This window comes from Panthera onca, chromosome C2, assembly GCF_046562875.1.
Source record: "Panthera onca isolate mPanOnc1 chromosome C2, mPanOnc1 haplotype 2, whole genome shotgun sequence".
NCBI lineage: Eukaryota > Metazoa > Chordata > Mammalia > Carnivora > Felidae > Panthera > Panthera onca.
Window position 1 is genome coordinate 136,149,463 of NC_138347.1, and position 16,314 is coordinate 136,165,776.

At 42.6% G+C, this 16,314-nt stretch overlaps 1 protein-coding gene across 1 annotated transcript in view; it reads left to right on the plus strand.

Moving 5' to 3' along the window:
• The first annotated feature begins 7,021 nt into the window (after positions 1 to 7,021).
• Positions 7,022 to 16,314, plus strand: part of KCNH8 (potassium voltage-gated channel subfamily H member 8) — a 356,732-nt gene continuing 347,439 nt past the window's right edge. The window contains exon 1 of the mRNA XM_060638579.3: positions 7,022 to 7,328. Within this exon, the coding sequence (XP_060494562.1) occupies positions 7,253 to 7,328 (76 nt within the window). The 5' untranslated portion in view covers positions 7,022 to 7,252. The remainder of the gene's footprint in view (positions 7,329 to 16,314) is intronic.

Below are 16,314 nucleotides of genomic sequence, written 5' to 3' on the forward strand. Positions count from 1 at the left end.
GTATGTTGTTTTAATTCCCATCAGATTCCGAAAAGACAAGTAACTTACTTAAAAGCACAGAAGTAAAAGTAGGCCGGATTATATACAACTGATATACAACAGCTGTTGTGAAAGCAGAATGACTCCATTTTAAGGGGCATCCAAATTAGGCTGGAGTAGAACGTGGGTATGTGTATATGTTAGTCATGCGAAAGAGGTTTAAAAAGTGCTTTCCAGGAAGTGAGAATAGTATGATCAAAGTCACAGTCTCTTGAAGAACACTGCATGTTTTGGGAACTTCTAGGAATTTTGTTTTCCTTGAACAGAAAATGTATGATGAGAAATGCATCATGAAGGGAAAAGCTGAGCTCAGGACATAGACCTCTGACCTTACCCCCTAGGCAGCACGAGGACTGACATGATCAGATTTACCTTTAATGAGATCAATGGCTTTGAGGCAGAAAAAACTTCAGGCAAGGAAACCACTTAGGAGGCATGGCACGGGTTCCCACGAGTCATGGAAAAGACCCAAACTAGGACATTGACTCGATGGAGAAATTAGAGAGTCTTCAGCATATAGTTAGGAGATAAAATAAAGGCCTCAAAATTTGATGGATATTGGGACTAAGATCCAAGAAGGATGTCTCTCTGGGGACTTATTTAATGATGCATACAAAAGTTTATGTGGGAGAAATACTCAAAGTGTAATGAAAAGCCCATGGTTGGGTATTGTCAGATGCTTAGAGGAGAGGCCTGGGCTTCAGATAAATATTTTGAAAGTGTTCTCATAGAGAAGATATTTAAGATACGACAGTTACTGACACGAAAATGTTCAGTAATCTAGTTTATAGAATCTTGAAGAACATGGGAATATGAAGACAAGTTGAAGGAAAGGATTTTTTTAATGAAAATGAAACATTCAACAGGTAAGATCTTTTTGTTCAAGACAAGAAAATTGGCTCTCTTAGAAATTTATGGAGGGGCTCAGTCGGTTAAGCGTCCGACTTTGGCTCAGGTCATGATCTCACTGCTCGTGGGTTCAAGCCTCATGTCAGGCTCTATGCTGACAGCTCAGAGCCTGGAAGCTGCTTTGGATTCTGTTTCCATTCCTCTGCCCTTCTCTTGTTCACGCTCTGTCTCTCTCTCTCAAATATAAAATAAAAACACACAAAAAACAAATTTACGGAATAGAGAGTTTTAAGAAAGAATTAATTGGCAGAGTCAAATGCAGGGAAAAGAAATCAGGAATATATGGGCTGAAAAATGTCCATTAGCCTAGACAACGAGGTAATCAATGACTTCAAAAGAGACATCTCGGTAGAATGGTTGAAGAAAAATCCAGATTATAAAGTGTTGATGAGGGAGGTAAGAAAATGGTCATGGTGATTATAGGCTAATTTTCAGGAAATCTGCCTGTGAAGGAAACCTGAAAGATTACATTGATCAGGGAAGGGTATTTACTAGGATCACAGAATCTAGAATATTTACATATTAAGAGAATACACTAGCAGAGAAACAGATATATAGGCGAGAAGGGCTTGACAAATGAAGCACAGTTCTAGAATTATGGGGGTTGTGTGATACTTTTGCAGAGAACACTTAATCTTCCGGGACAAAAGGAAAGATGGTAGGATGAATGAAGTTATAAAATCACTGGCAGATGCAATAGCAGGAAATTAAGGGAGCTTACCATTAAGATCTGATGAAATTGGGGCAGCAGGATTTTGCAAGAGGCCTGAGGAGAGTGTTGAAAACTTTGGATAAGCACTAAGAGACATGATGTTAAATTTCCTGTAACAGACTATCTGCAAGGTGGTTGGATTTAATAAATAAATAAGGCAAATATTAGCTCCCGTTTTCACTGTCCCCCCTCCTGAAGAGGCTCACATTCACTGAGTGGCAAGGTGGTCTGGATTGTCTGGCTGTGTTACTTGACTATTGTGAAATTTTACCGAGAGTTGAGGATGCTATTAGATAAATCCCTGTACTTCTAGGAATCAGTGATCCACCTATTACCCAAGGTCCTTTGTAGGCGCCTAAGTTCCTAAGGGGAGAGTCTATACAGGACAGCCTAAAGTAATAATAATATCTTGTATTTATAGAGCTCTTATTATAATTTCGACACCATTCTATGTTTTTTATATTATTAACTCATTTAATTATCACAAAGTCCAAGGTAGAGTATTATTATTTCTCTTTTGTAGAGGAGGGCTTACATAGTGTTTTCCAAGTTCTTTCTCGTATAGGTGAGACAGACCATATGCATAACTGTCGATGAATTTATCTTAATCTCTCAACACCAAGCTAGTATTTTCCCTGCCTTAAATCACCACAGGGCCAGGTGCCAGGCAACTAAAAACCACCCCTGTAGCCTAAAGCCCACCGGAGCTATTCAAGCTAGCCAATCTTAAACTCTGCCCTGCGTTCCCACAGAAATCCCAATGAAAGCTGTGTAAGAGCTCCCCTTCCTCCTGTTTCTGCTTCCTGGCTAAAATCCGGTGTTCCTCCTGTGGTTCTGCGTAGTGAGTCATATCTCTCATTTCTAGGGTAAATGTAAGTTACATTAAATTTCTCTTTCAGTGGCATGGGCTTCTGTGTTGTCACTTTTTTTTTCATGTTTATTTATTTTTGAGAGAGAGAGAGAGACAGAGCGTGAGTGGGAGAGGGGCAGAGAGAGAGGGAGGCACAGAAACCGAAGCAGGCTCCAGGCTCCGAGCTGTCAGCACAAAGCCGGATGTGGGGCTCGAACCCACGAACCCGTGAGATTATGACCTGAGCCGAAGTCTGGTGCTTAACCGAATGAGCCACCAGGCGCCCCTCTGTTGTCACCTTTATAAATTAAGACTGGGCACAAAGCAAATTGTATTTTATCACCCTTTTCAAATTCGGATAGTCATGTGATTCATTTTAACCATTAAGTTGTGAGTAGAGGTTTTAAAACACAGTGCGTGTTCTGTCAGATTATCTTTTTCTTATCAAGGAAAACACATTGTGAGCACAGCGTCCATCAATCTGGACCCTAGTAATGAGCAGAGGTACTTGCCAAGCATGTCAGAAATGTAGTGTGAGCAAAAAATAGCATTGCTGGAATAAGCCACTGAGATTTTATATTTTTATTGAAGCATAATCTAGATTATCCTGACTGTGATCATAACTTTGGAGGTTTTTGCCAGAATATTCCCGTATGTATACACATTGAGAGTATTTGGGGAATAGGAGGCAGTAACCAAACCACCAGCATCCAGTTTGGTAGGGCAACACAGCAGGACAACTCAAAAGCATTAGTAAAAGAAATGAATCAACTTGATTTTCCTTCTGAGCTTCTAGAGTCATTTATATTTAGAAGGAAACACTCAGAAGCCATAGGTTGTGACAGGTTATTAATACATGAATGTGTTCTGAGTTAATAAGACCATACAATGTAACAGTGAACGATATTGATCGTATGTAAAGAACGTTAAATTAGATGTGCTAGAAGACAAGAAGAAAAAAAAAGGAGAACTAGATGATTGTAACAATCCCTTATATCCTGTGCCACACATTACAGGTTTCAAAGATTTTTCAGAAATATTTTCTTCTACTCAGGGAAGAAGGTAGGGAAAGTATTACCCCAGTTTTACAGATGAAGAAGCGGAAAGTCACAAAGATTAAATGAGTTGCCCAAGGTAGTGTCAAAGTCACAAAGGGTAGAGACAAAACTAAAACGCAACACTTATGAGTAGATGCTCTTTCATACCCACCTACAAATCAAAATAGCTACTGTTCTTGAGGGCTAAAATCCTTGCTGCCAGAAAATGTTTAATAACGTTTTCAAAGCCTATAGTCAAATACATGAACATCAATGGAGTATTTGTTTGTGCCATGGTATTGAATGAATGCTGTAATTCCAAAATGGATGTGAAGAAGACTTAAACTATCAAACAGATATGGGGATTCTGAAGCCGTTTTTCAGTCTGATCCAGACTGAAAAGACAGCATGAAATGCTGAGATGTTTGAAACCTGAGGAGTTCCCACGTAAAATGTTAAGTAGGTCCTTTATGCAGAGGGCAAGGAGAAACCAAAGAAAAAGGCAGGCCACTCCAAATTGGAAGGTAGCATGGTTAACAAGCAAGGGAACTTACATAGGAGGCTTGTCTTGAGTAGTTGCAAAATGAGTAGGTGCCCGCATATATAAAAAAAAGTTTTTATAGAGGCCTTAACTGTGGCTTAGAAGCTTGCTCTCTTAAGAGCCCGCTCCAGGCTGTGTGGGAAAGGTAGGCGGAAAGTACTTTACAAAGATAGGGAAAGCAGAGAGGAGTCAGACTTGAAGTCAACCAGTGGTCACATCCTCTTGATGATCTCCACCAACAGGAGAGAATCGACATGAAATCAACATGAAAGAAAACAGTAACAATTGCCATTCACACATGGTTTTAGTTCTCAGGTGATTTCAGTGTGTATTTTTACTTGTGTCTTAACATTTTCCCTCTAAAAATTTTTTGACTTGAGCCCAGATCTTGTATCCCTAAATCCTAAACTCTTAGGGAAATATTTCGAATGAGTGAAATTGATGTGGAGATTTTAACATACGGACTTCTGTCCCCTGCCACTGAATCTGGATTCTTTGCCTGCTTTAGTTCTAGAAATTTCTGGACAAGGCTTTAAGAAACTGGTAGCTCCTAATTCCTAACTCCTGGGATATTTACTCAATATCCCTAGATCCCAAGATCAGAGTGGTGATGATAATCTTAAGAGGAACCAGGCTTGGATAGGATTTTAGGGCAGGAATCTTGTCATTTCCAGCAAGCTCCCTCAGTACATAGTAGGTACTGGAGAAGAGACTAAGACAGTGAGTAATAAATGCTGGTCTTCACCCCCCCCCCCCCCCCCGCCATAAAACGGAGGCTTTCTTTGGGTTTCCATTCTTAAGTCCCTCTTGTTGCTTGTTTCCTGCAAGTGATTTCACGCATCCAGCAATGTAGAGCAAGCCCACGAGGCAACAAAGACACAGCGCTACAGTGCAAATTTCATGAACCCGAATCCTGCTTTACACCGAGTGTATTTCATTCGGAACTTCAAGCTACTTGACGCGAGGCGTTTTTCAGGCTTTTACATCGACAGCAGCAGTCTGGGTTTTCTGGGACGCAATGCACCGCCCAAACAGAAGCAGAGGCGCCCTCTTCTTTCCCTCCCCACTCTGCCCAAGAGGGAGCCAACAGAGCCACCCTTAGTCTTCTCCGCGCGCCGCGTGGGGGACACCGCCCACGTAAGCCCGGCTTCCGCAAAGCACAGCTGGCTGCGGACAGAAGGATTGCAGGGGAAGTGTGGGAGCGGCCGGGCGGGCAGGCGGCGAGTTCGGCTGGGCGGGAGACCCCACGCCAAAGGCCTGACCTCTGGATTTGCCGCCCCGCGCCGCCCACTCAGGAATCCCCTCCCCGGCCCCCGCACCCCCCGCCCCGCCAGCTGCACGCGGCGGCCGGATCTTCTCGAATTTCAACACAAAGGGAATCCTCGGCCGCAGGAAGTGCATCACGGAGAAAGAGGGACCGGGGGCGGGGAGAGGGGGGATGCTTCCCTCCCTCAATACACCCCCGCCCTCCCGGAACCCTGGGCCGCCGTGACGAAACCCTCAGGGTCCCCTCTTCGCCCCAGGAGCCTGGAGCAAACAAGGGCCCCCCGCCCCCCGCCTCGCTACCAACTCTAGTGGGAGGCGAGTTCCCAGGCGGCTGGGAGGCGAGCTGCCCCTCGCCGAGGCTCACACACCTGTTCGCTTCCCCCCCTCCTTTCTTTCCGGGTGCGCCAGCACCTGGGCTTACGTTTTTGTTTTGTGTTGCTTTATCCCTGGGCTCTCAACTTTTCCCGTCACGTCTCCTTACTTCCAGGGTTTTCTGTAGAATCCCAGCTCGGGTGTCCTCCTCCACGCCCGGCGGGGCTGCGCCCCAGGCTTGGGCCAGGTTTTCCTTGGCAGAAGGTTAGCAGACCGGGAGTCCCCGCATGAGCAAAGGGGAGAAGGGCAGGGAGAGACCGCTTTCGTTTTCCATGACACCTGCCGTTCCGGGGACTCGCGGCCGGGTTTTCTACCCGGAGGTTCCAGCATCGGCGGAAGCGTAGCCTGTGGGTGGGGATGTGGGGTTGTTGAGGGGCGGGTGGGGGCGGTGGGGTGGTGGAGAGGGGGCAGGCTGGGCTGATTGGTGTTGAAGTTGTTTTTTTACAAGGCAACCTTACAGGGTTTACTTAAATTGTATTTTGCAAATCAATAAAAACAAAACTTTTCTAGTAATGTTTTATGTACATTTCACCAGGGAGTGAGAAACCATCATTGTCCCTTAAAAAAAAAAAAAAAAAAAGCGCTTTTATTATTTTCTTTTAGTTAAGAATGGATTGGGGAGACCAATGGCAATTTGGGGAAAGGGGCCGAAACACCCCCTTTTTGAGCCCGGCAAGCAGAGTTGGAAAAACCCGGGAGCTTTGGACTAGTTTTCAGGCGGAAAGACCCGGGTGACTGGGGAGGGGGCCGCGCAAGTAACTCCAAGCTGCCCTGCTCCAATTGCGGGCACTCAGGTGTGCCGGAAGGGGGCCACCTCCCCCTGGGGCGCCAGGCTGCCTCAGCGCCCTGGGACACCACTGGGGGAACTGCCCCCTCCCAAGCTCCAGGCCGTGGCCGGGTACCTGCCCCAACCTGTCTCCTCCCCTTCTTCGGTACCACACCCACGGGACTCCGGTCTCCCCGGGAGAGGGACGGAGCGGGAACAAAGGGGTCTTTGTTCACTGGCTCCTGGGGGGTGGGAGTCGTGCTCGCGCGCGTTTCCCCGCGCCCCTTGGAAACGGGGAGGCTCAGCGCCACCCAGCCTCGCCCTGCGGCGAGCGCCGTCCTCCGCGACCCCAGCGCCTGAGGTCAGGGCGCGGCGCCCCGGGCCAAGGCGGGCTCTTCCCGAGCGGGCGGGGTGGGAGGCGAGGCGGCGCTCGGCGGGCACTGCCGCCCGCGGAGGGACGGTGGGGGGTTCCGGCAGCTGGCGGAGGTGGAGGGGGCGGGAGAGGGAGCCTGCGCCGGGCTGAGCCTGGAGGTGCGGGGCGGGCTCGCCGAGCGCTCGCGGAGAGGCTCCTGCCGGAGCAGCGGCGGCTGGAACGCGCACCCTCTCTCCTTCCATCCTCCACCTCCTGATCAGCCCCAGCACCGCGCCAAGTCCCCCTCCGCTGCCGTCAGCACGCTCCCCTTCTCCCTTCTTGGCACTTTCCTATTGAACCATCCGTCTGGACAAACTTTGATGGAGAATTTCACACCACGCTGGAAAAATGCCGGTTATGAAAGGATTACTGGCGCCCCAGAACACCTTCCTCGACACCATCGCCACCCGTTTTGACGGAACACGTAAGTCTTGCACTTCGACGAGTTGTATGGTATTTTCTGAGAATGATTTTCCACGTATAGATTACTTTCTCTCCCACCTTCTTTTTTTTGCACCAGCGGAGTGAAATTCCTTCCGTTTTTGCAGAGGTGTCTTTTGTGTGGAGAAATTTCCTTCCACCCATGGTTAGGTGTAGTATTAACACTTTGGATTGGTGTAGTTGGCCCCCTTGACTTGCTGGGTTTGTGAGGGCTAGAAAAGAGCGTGAATATCGATGCCCATGTTCACTGTGGGACCTGTATTTTGGTACCTCTTTATGGAATTGTTTTTCTTTTTAATGAATTTTATGGGGTGAAAGTGGGAATGCCCATGTTACTGAATTGCCACCTTATCTTTTTAGAGTTTCAAGTCTGTCTAGATTATGGGGTGAGTTTGTAATGTTATGCTTCCGTGGAGCATCATTCCTTCAGGTCTTTCGGATAGGCATGATTTCCCATCAGAGTTCAAGAAATTCAAACTAGAGTCAGGATTGCCAAGTGTAAGCTTTCTGTAGAATTCGAAGGGTTGTGAGTTTGTCAGAATCTTGATTCCTGGTTTTATGATAGAATAGCGCACCTCTCATTCCTGAAATTATCCTAACCCTTTAGGAGAGACTATTGGGAAGGGAAGAGCTGCACATTATAAAGGCACATCTGATCATATGAGAAAGTGTAGACATTTTTTTTTTTGAGGGAGAGTATTATTGGACGTTTAGCTTGTTTAAGCTACAGTTGAAAATAAGGATATGGTGTTGTGTGAATGCTTGTAGATTGTTGGGAATCACCTGCAAGTTGTTCTCTTTCAGGACCACGGTCAGGTCCCCGTTCCTTTCCAGGCTTCTCAAGCTCTCCTCATGAGCCCGCTGGTCTTCCCAACAGGCTTAGGAGTCTGTACTTTTACCCCTGACAAGTTCTCTCTCTCTCAGTTGGTTTCACTATGAGTATCCCCACCTTCTTCCTAGCTTATGTTGCTTCTATGTGCCGTCTTTCCTTTTTCTGCCTCTTTCACAAAACTCCCAGAAAGTCATTTATTCAAAGGCTTTTCTGTGGTTCAAGTACTATTGTTTTTTACTGTGATGGTATATTTCTTGGAGCTGACATGAGAGAGCACATCTAATTCTATTTCCACACCAGTAGTGTGTGTATACACACACACACATATGCACGCACACTGTGAAATATACACATGCACATATACTGTGAAATACACACGTTTCTATTATGTAGGAATAAAGTCCTGGACTTTGTGCTTTAGGAATAGTTGGAAAGTTTACATAGGAAGGAAATGAAGCATTTACTTGATTTTGTTTAATTTTAATTTTTGATATCCACCCTACTCATGGTAGAAGGTGTGGATATTCTTCCCGTGTTTTTAACTTTAGCTTTAACCATTCTCTCCCCTTTTATATTTGACATGTGTCATATTGGTGAAGTGCAGTGCAATTATATATGTGCCTTCTTTAGATAATAAGAGAAAATATTGTAATAAAACTTCTAGTCCCTGCCACTGCCATTACCTCCACCACCCAAAATCACCACTGCTGACTTCAACCATATGTGATTGTGGGTACTACTAATTATTTCCTTAGGAACTGATTAGTTTCATGTGAATGTTTCTTCTTGAAGTTGCAAATTTAAACCCCAAAGACTCAACAAGGATCCCAAGAGCATCTTTTGAAAATGAGGTAATTGATCAATGGTATTTGCTTATCTCATTGTCATTTAAAGTTGAATGAAGTGCAGTGTGTAGTGAATCATCCCAGCACAGCCCTGGGAATTACTGCAGCAACATATTTAGGTACGATTTACTAATGATGAGAGGGGTTTTCGATCATCAGAATGAGATACCTTTGCCTCTTTCTCTCACTGTAACATTTGATAAGCAGAGGGCTAGTGAATAGCCTTTGTTTTTAAAACTAAACATTAACGTTAATAAAATGGAAGATTAGAAATTTTAAGTTCTTATTTAAGAAGACCATCATTATATACTAGCATTTAGAATAAAAATCACAAAAAAACCCAAAAATTGTTGGAGAACATGCTTGGTCTGTGCTCCACAGGGTCTGGGGGATTCCTGGAGGGAACCACTATGCATGCAATCAGTCTGAAAATCAGTGAAACAAATTTTAAAATGATGAGTAACATAATGGTTTACTTTGGCAAGACTTTTTTTTTTTTTTTTTTTTTTTTTTTTTTTTTTTTTTCAACGTTTTTTATTTTATTTTTGGGACAGAGAGAGACAGAGCATGAACTGGGGAGGGGCAGAGAGAGAGGGAGACACAGAATCGGAAACAGGCTCCAGGCTCCGAGCCATCAGCCCAGAGCCTGATGCGGGGCTCGAACTCACGGACCGCGAGATCGTGACCTGGCTGAAGTCGGACGCTTAACCGACTGCGCCACCCAGGCGCCCCTTTTTTTTTTTTTTTTTTTACAACATCTAATGAATACCCGTCCCAACAAACCCCACTCCAGGAAAGAGGATTGTATTTTTTCATTTACTTCTCTTTTGAATTGCAGGATGGTTTAAATAATCTGAAACTTAAAAAAAAATACTTTAAATAAATTTTTAGCCTCAAATTTTGCTGTATGAACAATCATGAGCATATCATTTCCTTGGCTGAGTATTTTATCATATTCTGTTATGTTTCTGTGTTGACAAAATTTTAAGTGTAAGTACTATCCCTGTAACTCTTCCTATGATCATCCTTATTTCTCTTGATTTTTTATAGTATTTATTTTCTTGTGCAAGTTAAAACTTTTTGCAAGATGAAGCTATTTGCAAATTAGCAAAATTACCACCTGCCCAAATAAAAGCTCTACAGAAAGTGAATAATGTTATTATACTTGAAATGTAATATGTTTTTTATTGGCACATTGTCTGCTTTATTTGTTAGGTATACTTTATAGTCATGTTAGTTTCTTATTTCATTTTATATTGGGTAATCCTGATGAAAAAATAAGAGAACAAACAATAATCCTGGCAAACCACCTTGCTAACTTAACCACCATACAGTGTTATCATTAGCCCTACTGAATTAATATTGTAATAGAAAATAATAAAACAAAACATCATTCAAAACTTCTCCCAGAAAAAAAATAAGTTTACAACAATAAAAGCTTATAACATAATCTTACTAATTTATCAGTTGAAATAGTATCACAGGGCAACATAAAAGAAGTTAATATATTTTATCACCTGGTGACACATTATTGTTTTATATAATAGGTCATTTCTTACTTTTAGTATTTAAGAAGTGAATTCTTTCTCAGGATTGAAAGACAATCATGAACCCTTAATTGGAAATTATTTTTTCCAATATGCAATTTTTAAAAACTATTGGAAAATATAAATCTTGTTATATAAAACTACTCTATAATACACTTACTTTTGAAATATGTTCTTCTGGCTTCTGTTTAATTGAAGTGCAATGAGAGTTAGAAAAACAGAACCTTGCAAATTTTAATATCTATACCCTATTAGGACAAAAAAGTAATGCCAATGAATTTTTTTGACTCATTACATGTAACCACACTTCTCATTGGGAACACTCTAAATCAGACAGACAGACAGATACACACACACACACACACACACACACACACACACACACAATGAATGTTAAAACATTATGATCTGTATCTAGTTTACTTTTCCCACATTTATTATGTCTAATATATTTTAAAAAATCTTTTCTGAGTAGACTTTTGTGCTAAGCACATGAATATAAATCTGGACAAAGGGAAAGTGTAGTAGAAAACAGGTAAGTACATATTTTAAAAATAGTTTTAGTACAAATATTTGGTACCATTTGAGGAAAAACTCTTCTTTCCTTCATATAAAACTTTCAGAAGTGTCCATTTTCAAATATAATTAGTCTACATTTTCTTTTTTTTTATTTAAAAAAAATTTTTTTAATGTTTATTTATTTTTGAGACAGAGAGAGACAGAGCACGAACGGGGGAGGGTCAGAGAGAGAGGGAGACACAGAATCTGAAGCAGGCTCCAGGCTCCGAGCGGTCAGCACAGAGCCCGACGCGGGGCTCGAACTCACGGACCGCGAGATCATGACCTGAGCCGGTTGGATGCTTAACCCACTGAGCCACCCAGGCGCCCCTAGTCTACATTTTCATAGCTGTATATTAGCATACATTTTCCAGTCACGTTAAAATTTGGCCAGAATACTTCTTTGGGGTTAGTGAGATAAGACTTAAGCTTTAAAGGAAGTTCGTAGCTCAGTGGACTTTATCAAGGAGATTCCAAAGTATTCTGAATAACAGTGGTTTAGAGACTCATTCATATTTACATATATTTTATATACTCCTGTATAGACTGTTTAAAATGGTCCAAGGAGGGGCGCCTGGGTGGCTCAGTCGGTTAAGCGCCGACTTCAGCTCAGGTCACCATCTCGCGGTCTGTGAGTTCGAGCCCCTCATCGGGCTCTGGGCTGATGGCTCAGAGCCTGGAGCCTGCTTCCGGTTCTGTGTCTCCCTCTCTCTCTGCCCCTCCCCGTTCATGCTCTGTCTCTCTCTGTCTCAAAAATAAATAAACGTTGGGGCGCCTGGGTGGCGTAGTCGGTTAAGCGTCCGACTTCAGCCAGGCCACGATCTCGCGGTCTGTGAGTTCGAGCCCCGCGTCAGGCTCTGGGCTGATGGCTCGGAGCCTGGAGCCTGTTTCCGATTCTGTGTCTCCCTCTCTCTCTGACCCTCCCCCGTTCATGCTCTGTCTCTCTCTGTCCCAAAAATAAAAAAAATTAAAAAAAAAAAAAAAAAAAAAAAAAAAAAAAAATAAATAAATAAACGTTAAAAAAAAAAAAAAAATAAATAAATAAAATAAAATGGTCCAAGGAGATTTTTTAAAATTGAGATGCTTCCTTTAGAGAAGCAATTGCAATGCTTTTTCTTTTCATCTTTCTTTTCTTCTTTTTTCCCATCTTTCTTTTCATGCTTTCATCAAATACATAGATTTCTTCACATCAGAAGCATAGAGAGAAGGGTAATGAACCCAGTGCTATAGGAGGAGGGAAGAACGAGGTGGGACAGTAGTGGGGATCTTCCTAAGTCTTTGCAGGCTTGTAGCTTGGAGAATATCAGCAAAGGCACTTAGCCAGTAAAAAAGAATGAGCTCCATTATGTATGGGTCTGTCTATAAAAGGCTATTACATGAAAACATTCAAGGAAATAGCTAACATTCTAGAGATATCTCTCCCAAATAGTTTATAAAGACTCTTTAAAAATTTTTTTTATATGCTACTAGTAGTCTCTTTTATTATTCTTTGTTTAGGGAGCCAGTTCCTTGTTAGTTTTCTTTTTCTGTGTAGTAAATTACCACAAGCTTAGTGGCTTATTATGTCATATCTTCTGTAGGCCAGACATCTAGGATTAACTAGGTCCTCTGCTCAGGGTCTCACAAGGTTGCAGACAGGTTGTCAGCTGGGGCTATGGTCTTTGCTGAGGCTCAAGGCCCTCTTCCAAGGTCGAGTGGTTGTTAGCAGAATTTAATTCCTTGCAATTTTATGATTGAGTTCTCCATTTTCTTGCTGTCAGGTGGGGACTTTTCTCAGCAACTAGCAGCTGCCCTCAGTTTGTTGCCACGTGTCCTCTCTTATAGGCCCTCTCACAACCAAACAGTTTACTTTTTCAAGAGCAGCAGGAGGGTCTCTCCTTTAAGAGTTCATCTAAGTCAGGCCTGCCCAGGAGAATCTCCCATTTGATCAACTCATAGTCAACTGATTATGGATCTTAATCACATCTCTAAAGTCATCTGTTCTGTCCACACTCAAGAGAAAGGGATCAAAGTGTATATACAAGGAGTTGAGAGTCTTGGGAGCCATCTTGGAACTCTGTGTACTACAGTTGCTATTCATGCAAAACCCAGTGTTCTCACGTTTGTTCTTCTAAAACGTAGATTTACTAAGCACGCTCTGTAATTCTGTATGCATGAAACCCTGCTGAGTTTACATCTGAAATCTTAGTGAATATAAGGCCCAACTTACCGGAGGGAGGGTTTTGCTTCACATTTTGCCAAGGGCATAGGGGTAAACCTAGCCTAGTTGAGCTAGTCACGTTTAGTCAGCTGTCCCATCAGACTCTCAGACCCCTCATCATCTACAAGTAATGTGGAAGATGTCAGATTATTTTCAGAATATTAACGCCAGTCTCTTAACAGGGTGCTCCCTCTTTACAGATAAGGAATGGGGTCTGTTAGTCTGTGTCTATGGATATCTTAGCCTTCACTGGATGGAAAACCAATCCAAGAATATAATATCTGCAAAGAACGATCTCCAGGACAGGTTGTCTGTCACACTCTAGACTGGGCTGCTTCCATCTTACTAACTTCTTAACCAGGCCTGTTTCTGGGCAAACCTTGTGAACTGCTTTGAAATGGGATGATTTCCATCCATTTCTCATGCTTCTAACCATGTTTTAGATTTAAGACACTCCCCACTATGCACTCTTGCATTGAGGTTGGCTGTGGTCAACTAAATAATGTTCTTTATTTAAACTTCATTCTAGGTTTACTAAAAATTAGAAAGAGAGACAGAAGAGGAGAGAGAGGAGAGAAGTGAGAAGAGGGAGGAGGGAATTATTTATTCTCATTCCTTGACTTTGTAGATGAATTCTTTACTCTATAGAGGGCTTATCACAGGAGTTCTCATAACTTCCATGCAGTGATCAAAGTGTTTGATTTATAAGAAGTGGATTTATGTCTTGGGGCACCTGGGTGGCTCATTTGGTTAAGTGTCTACCTCTTGATTTTGACTCCGGTCATGATCTCACGGTTTGTGCTGTTGCGCCCCCTGTGGGGCTCTGCGGTGAGAGTACCAAGCCTGCTTGGGAATCTCTGTCTCTCTCTCTCTCTGTCCGTCCTCCTCCCACACTTGTGCTCTTGTTCTTTCTCAAAAGAAACATTAAAAACAAGGAGTTGGATTTATGTCTTTATCACACGTACATTTCTTTTAATGAATGAAATATACACATAATAAGAAAAGCCTTATTATACAGTCCTTAAAAATATTAGATAATTTTGTTTTGACATCATTATATAGAGGAAAATTGATAACTAATATGTTAAAAATGGAAGTTACGCTCACAATGTAATTTTTTTTTAGGCTCTGGCTTTTGGTATCACCGATAGACCAAAGGCCAAGGCATGAACCCTCTTCTGGCATGAAAAAAGCATTGAAGTCCTGAGTTACCAGTGTCTGGGATGTGCTAGACCCAACGCACTTTTCGAGTGGTAGTCTCTCTGATGAAATCTTTACTTTATTCATCAATAATCAATCAATCAATCATTTCTTCAACAATATTTAATATTTAATCATCACTGACTATATACAAAACCATTATACTAGGATCTTTGGAATAAATCGGGCTTGTCTTTCTCTCAAAGAGGACGATAAAAGTATGCAAAAATTACCGTAGTAAAGGTTGGAAATCTGTAAGAGTATTCAAGAGGTATAGGCAACGAACGGGCTGTGTACCACTGGATGAGAGAAGAATAATTTCTGTGGGTGAATGATCTGAGCGTTTTATATAATGATTATGACTTCTGGGTGGGAATGATTGGCACGTATATGATAAGGACAAAGACAATGTTCTGTTTGCTCTGCCAATTTGTGTAGCATTGTCATTGAGGCTAACAGGGGGATCTTTAAGGATGCGAAGGGCGAAAGGTAAAGGCAGGAGGAGAAGGGAAAGTCAATTAGGCCAGGCGTGGAATGTCTTTAAAGTCAGAGTGCTTTGTCACAGTAAGTCATCAGAGGTGATAGGTTAATATCTTGGTAGGAATATAGTGCCATCTGTGCCTAATGTAAAAATTCTCAACCTTTCCACGTTCCACAGGCTGACGTCCATCTTGAAACCTAAGGTGTTTCTTCTTACTACTTCTTCTAAAAAATGCCTTTACACTTCAACAAGGGTCCCAGAGAATGCAGTGGAATTGATGTGTTCTTCCCTTTTTCTTCTTTTGCATGTATCTATTTTGCCCAGAGAGCTAACTTTCACCTCTTAGGAAAGGGAGAGATTGATTTCTGGCCACATAGCTGAGTACTCTTCTCCTCCAGGGCTGTGTCATACTATAGAATTATGCCTGTGGAGAATAAAAAGAATTGAGGGTGTGCTAGCATTCAGTCCTAGTCAAGTCGATGGGAGAAGTGCCAACAGTAAAAGGCACAGAATTGCAATTGCTGCAGAGATAGCTGGGTTCACCCTGGCAGTGTATATTTGCTGATATAGTCTAAATACGAAGTTTTAAATGCATTTTGGTTTAGCAGAGCCTACAAACAAAAAAAAGATGAGACTTCAACTTTACCTACGGCACAGTTCATATTTAGCAAGTGGAGCAATTGAAGAGCTTCTCAGTAATTTAAACAGTCAAATATAGTTCTTGGCTTATAAATTCCCTGGAAGATATGTTTTGGTTTTCTTTCTTAGCTGTTAATGCAACTATCTATCTCCCTTAAACCCTTCAAAATTCACATGTCCCCATATGAACTAATAATCTTTCCCAGTCTCTGAAATCTATTTGCCTTCTTGTGTTTTCTGGTTCCATTATTGGCATCACCTCCCACCCATTTCTCCGAGCTAGAAATCTGAGTCGCCCTGGACTGCCCACACATCTAATTGGTTATCAAGTCTTTGAGATTTTACTTTAGAAATGCCCTAATCTGGCTCTTCACCTCCTTTTCATTGCTTCTTCTTTAGTTCAGATCTTCTGTTTCTTATCTATGTGGTTGTAATCTTACTCTAACTGGATTTCTGTGGCCACAGGCTCTTATCCTGCTCACTCCCTGCCCTTCAGTCTACATCGTCTCTAGAGTGATTTCCGATAAAAGCCAGGTGATTTAATCATTTGCCCCTCCTACTTAAAGCCACCCATCAGCTCCCTGCTACCTCCTGGAGAATGTCCGAGGTCTTTAGTGTCCTATGATCCCAAGATGATTCTGCAGATTCTTTTTCCAACCACTGCCTC